At 33.1% G+C, this 5,113-nt stretch overlaps 1 protein-coding gene across 1 annotated transcript in view; it reads right to left on the bottom strand.

The window, feature by feature from the left end:
* Positions 1–1,231: 1,231 nt before the first annotated feature.
* LOC106468360 (4-hydroxyphenylpyruvate dioxygenase-like) overlaps positions 1,232–5,113 on the bottom strand; it is a 43,611-nt gene continuing 39,729 nt past the window's right edge. The window contains exon 13 of the mRNA XM_013928778.2: positions 1,232–2,740. Within this exon, the coding sequence (XP_013784232.1) occupies positions 2,666–2,740 (75 nt within the window). The 3' untranslated portion in view covers positions 1,232–2,665. The remainder of the gene's footprint in view (positions 2,741–5,113) is intronic.

The raw sequence follows: 5,113 nt of genomic DNA, 5'->3' as shown, positions 1-5,113 counted from the left end.
AAGTTTTGTTACAAGAACTCAACTAACAGATGTTTCCACATACAACAGCTATCTTCAATAATAGTAGTGTAAGTATTTATCTGCCCCCTCCCCCCAGTACGGATTTCCAGCGCGAAGCACATACTACACCTTGTATGTCGCCACCTACAAGATCACTAAAGAATGATGTAATATAAATTGTCAGTTTCACTGGCTCTTGGTGGCTCAGCAGAAAGTCAGAGGGCTTATGACACTAAAAATTGGTGTTCGATGCCCGCGCTGAGCAGAGCACAGCTAGCCCATCGTGTAACTTTGTGCCTAACTTCAAACATTGAAGAACCCTAGGAAACGGAAAAATCCAGTTTTTAACAAACCTTTTCACTTCAATAAACTAACGTAGTTCATTTTACATAACTTGTTTAAATTTAACAAAAACGTTTGTCACTAACAGCAGCATTCTCACTTCAAATTGAAGGTTTTGATTATTTAAATATTATCAATTTTCTGTTCTAAACGTGCGTTATATTAATTGGTTGTTGCTTAACATAAGAACAATCACATACATATCGGGTCGATAGTCTAACCAAACTTATACGGTGTCTGAGTTAATTTTGACAGATTTCTAGTGTTTATAGTCCAAAGGTAGCTAAAAACTAACCCAATATAATAGTAACACTACACTCTAGAGTTGCTATATTAACAGCATTTGTAGCCCAAAGTTACCCCCAAACATTCCCAATGTGTCTTAACTGAAACCAAGCTTGATTTAAGAAGAAAAAAATTTAAGGCTTTAGTAAAAAAAGACACCCAGAGTAAACTTGAAGTACAAAACTAGTGAAGCCTCAGCACCAGTTAGTGTATACGTTACTATTATCAACAGATTCTGAAAACGCGATTAGATTCGTTTTACTTTCCTAAAAGCCACCGGTTTACAATTACAGTGTGATTACTAATGTTTTATACCCCAAATAATTATCTAATATATATAAAAGCCAGTTGTCTTTTGGTAACGCTCGGTTCGTATTTGTCACTTAGTAACAAAAGTATGCCTTATATTGTTGTCTTAAGTATGTATATAATACTTTCGTAGCAGCCACCGGCTTACAGGGTGGTTACTTGACTAAAACATAAATGTTGTCATAAAAGTAACGGGGTGCCAGTCCACGAAACAAAAGATATTCCGTTTGTACCAGTTTTTACATAATTCGGTTCCGTGGTTTGATTTAAAACAACAACAACATAGAAACTGAACTGAATGTACAAGCTTGGATATTTTATTTTATCATCAGTATGTATTAGACAATGTATCCTGCTGAATAACATCACTTGTCGACAACCTCTACATTTCAGACATGAAAACAATCATTTCTCATTCCCAGTGTTTTATGCTGACTTTCATAAACAGCCAGAATTATTAAAGTTTACTTATACGATTCGACTTGTAACCAGTAGAATTCTGTTTAAAGTTTTACTCGTTAAAAGCCAAGTAACACACTAAGATTAAAATATATAAATCATTTTACCTGAAATCAGTAAAGTATTACCTATTTCAAACCTTTAGAAGGTTATATGACATTTCTAAGAATTCGTGAGTTTTGAAAGTAAAGAAGAATATGGTTCATATAATACACATTGTATATCTGCCATATCCAATGCCTGCTAGGCTTTTCGCCCGCTGATAGGGCTGATCAAGCCGGATGGAATTCGACAACCCATTTTCATGAACAATTGTTAGGTATGAATCAAATTACTATCAATTTTTATACAAGTCATTTACTAAACAGATTTTATGTATGAATAACAACACAAAACTTTTATCTTATGTACGAATTATCGTTGTGTTCAGATATAAAACTTTCAATATAACAATTTTCATATATTAAAATAAATCATATATAATTTCTTAGTATCAAAAAATACATGCATATAATTCTTTTCAATAGTTAGGAATGTTTAACATAATGTAAATAATATTTCATATCACATTTATACTTGTGAGACGCCACAGTTACGAGAACAGAAATAACAAAGAACTGTGTCCATAAGTTTATAAAACTAGTCAATATTTTTAAGAAAATATATCTGTTATTTTCCAGTACCCCACACCAATTTTATACATATAACTAGGATACACGTCATCTCATTTTTATCCAACTATTCCAAAATACTGAGACACATTTCACCATGGGCGCACACAGAAATATTTTCAAGGGGAGTCAAAAACCTGTATGTAGGTGATCAGCTTATATAATGTAAGTCAACATACTGAAATAATGTGGTATGTGCTTAAACGTAAACATAAATGTACAGTCTTAATAAAAATGACTAAAAATATTTAGTTTAACAACGATGTTAAGTTTACATCATAATACGTGCAACTTTTTGTGGAATGTAGGGGGGGCAAATGTCCCCTCTCGCCACTTCCTGGGGGCGCCCATGCATTTTACACAAACACCTCACTTTTATAATAGAAACCCTGCTAAAATTTAAACTGCGTTTTGAATATTCAATTTTATTAACCATACTTATAAATAGTATTAATTTCTTATAAATTTGAAGCATCGCTAAAAATTCATCAAAGCAAAGCTTCTAATAACAGATGAAAATGTTTCTAGATTAGAATTCATAGTCCGTCAGTGTAGAATTCCCTCAAGTAGAGCCTTCTACAGATGATAAATTGGTTACTTCAGAGATTTCCTCGTTTTCCCTGATCCAGCTCAATAGCTTCAAACAAAGCTTTGAAGTTGCCTGCTCCAAAACCCTGAAAAAAGTCAGTTAGTTGAGAATTGAATATTCAATATAAGAAAACGTGTCTCCAAATTATAACACTGTTGTTTCAATACTCATGGTACTTACTGCTGTTAATGAAACAAAAATTTCCACAGCTCTCCAATCAATGTAAAATTATAACTTTTGTAATTAGTAAAGCATAACATGAACCACGATAGTTCTAATACAAAATACGGGCAAAAACTATTTTAAAAAGCAGATCTGTTCTTGAAACAACACTCAAGACCTTTTGTCTCAATGGCTAAGGCTACTAAAATATTGATAATAGCAAAAAAGTTGATTTTCCTATTGTTAGACAAAATTCATCATTTGTTTTTCATATTATTGTTCCACAAACCAACAGAAATAACGGCTAAGAATATTTTATTCAAACCTACTAAAAAATTCCTGCACAGGTCCTAGGGCTATTTTTATATTGATTCTTAAAATATGAGAGATTTTATCAGTTTTTTATCGCTACTGGCCAAGTTTCTCTTCGAAGTCATGATTTAAGCATCGAAGAGTACAGCAAAAATTGCTACATACACTGTTTCAAAATCTATGCGCAGCTACTAAACAAAATCCTGCTAAGGTTGTAAGCTATTTTTATGTTTGATTCTTGAAAGTCAAGATTGCTACTCTCTAAAATTTTATGAGTTCTTCTTCTCTACCAACATAAACTCTTCGAAACCATTCAAGCATCGCAGAAATGTAGAAACCATTTAAACACCGTTATACTAGTCGGAAATGCTTCGTTTTATTAGAGTAGACAATGTATATATTTACAAGTGTCTCAGGCCTTATTATTATTGATTATAGTTTTACAAGCCGTTACAGAAAAAAACGGCTACGAATATTTTACTGAAACCTGTACAATAGTAATGAATGCAGTATTGAGTATATCATAGGGTAGTTTTAAAATTAATTCAGGTACCTTCGTTTTTTGTTCTCTAAATCCTTCACATTCACGGCTGAAAGGGTGAGCATGTTTGGTGGGACGGCGATTTAAACCCGAGACACTCAGAATTGTGAATCGAGCGCCCTAACCACCAGGCTTACCCCGTTGAAGATTCATCATTTCTCAAGTTCTCTGTTTTTCATTATATCTCATGTTTGCTGTTGTACTTTGTTGTGGTGTTTTGCGACTATTTTAGTGAGTTTTCTAACAGTAGACGACTACCATAGTACATTACTCTTGTGAGTGGTACGTTATTCTATTGATTTTTGTACTTCGCTTGTTAAACGCGTATTTACACGAAACCTCAGGCACAAAACCATCTGGCTCAGTAAATAATGGTTGTGTTGCGTCATCGAGATCACGTGACTATTCTCACGCCCTCTACTTTCTAGAACTATCCTGTACTTTGGCGAATGATCTAGCATTTACTAGATATAGGGTAGTCTGGTATATAAAAGAGGGTGACAACGTGACGGTAAGGTAATATGTGTGTAGATATTGAGTAATTGAACTGCAGTCAGAGAGAGACGTATTGTTGAAGTTAACGTTCGTTGTTATAGCGTTTGTTTTAGCGCGATTGTTGAAAATAAGTGTATCGTAAAGTTGTATTCGGAAAGAATAAACCAGTTTTATTAAGTAAGGACTTGTGTCGCTAAAATTTCGTCGGAACGAAGTTACGGAAAGTTAATTAACAAACGGAGACGTAACAGTTGGATGTAAAAAAACAATGAAACAGTAAACTCTTAAAGCATCTAACATTCAACTAAATGCATATGCACCTGTGTAGCTTAAAATTTATAAAAAATTGGACATAAAAAATTAAAAAACAAGATAATTAAAAACTGTTAATTTAAAAAAGGGGAATAGGGATTGTCAAAAAAGTACAGAAACAAGATGAATCAAAATGCAAAGATTATATTTTCAAGCCTAGGGACTCTAAAAAAGTAAACAAACTAGGCTGGAAATAGTGTCTAGATTATTTTCTCAAGCTACAAATCCCTATTTGTATGGAGTCAAAATTTCCCAGTCTATATGCCTGAAATTAAAGTCACCCATAATTATGACTTCATTGACAGCTGAAATCTTAATCTCATTGTAAAGTTTCTCATTAATTTCATCAGTACCATTTGATGGTCTGAGACAAATTCCCACTAAAAGCCTTTTCCTTTTATATCTGCTAATAAAAACTCGAATGGATTCAAACTCCTTGCTATTATATTTGACATCCTCAACTTCAACAGGATGCAACTCATATTTTACATATAAAGCCACTCCTCCCCTTTTTAATATTCTATCCCTATCAAATAGTCTGTAACCCTGTATTTGAAAGAAATTTTTGTCATTGAAATCATCTACATTTAACCATGTTTCAGTTATTCCCATTATATCAAAATCCTCCATTCCTAC

This window comes from Limulus polyphemus, unplaced genomic scaffold (assembly GCF_000517525.1).
Source record: "Limulus polyphemus unplaced genomic scaffold, Limulus_polyphemus-2.1.2 Scaffold2979, whole genome shotgun sequence".
Lineage (NCBI taxonomy): Eukaryota > Metazoa > Arthropoda > Merostomata > Xiphosura > Limulidae > Limulus > Limulus polyphemus.
The sequence above is the reverse complement of the archived record's forward strand: the minus strand, read 5'-3'. Positions and strand labels throughout refer to the sequence as shown.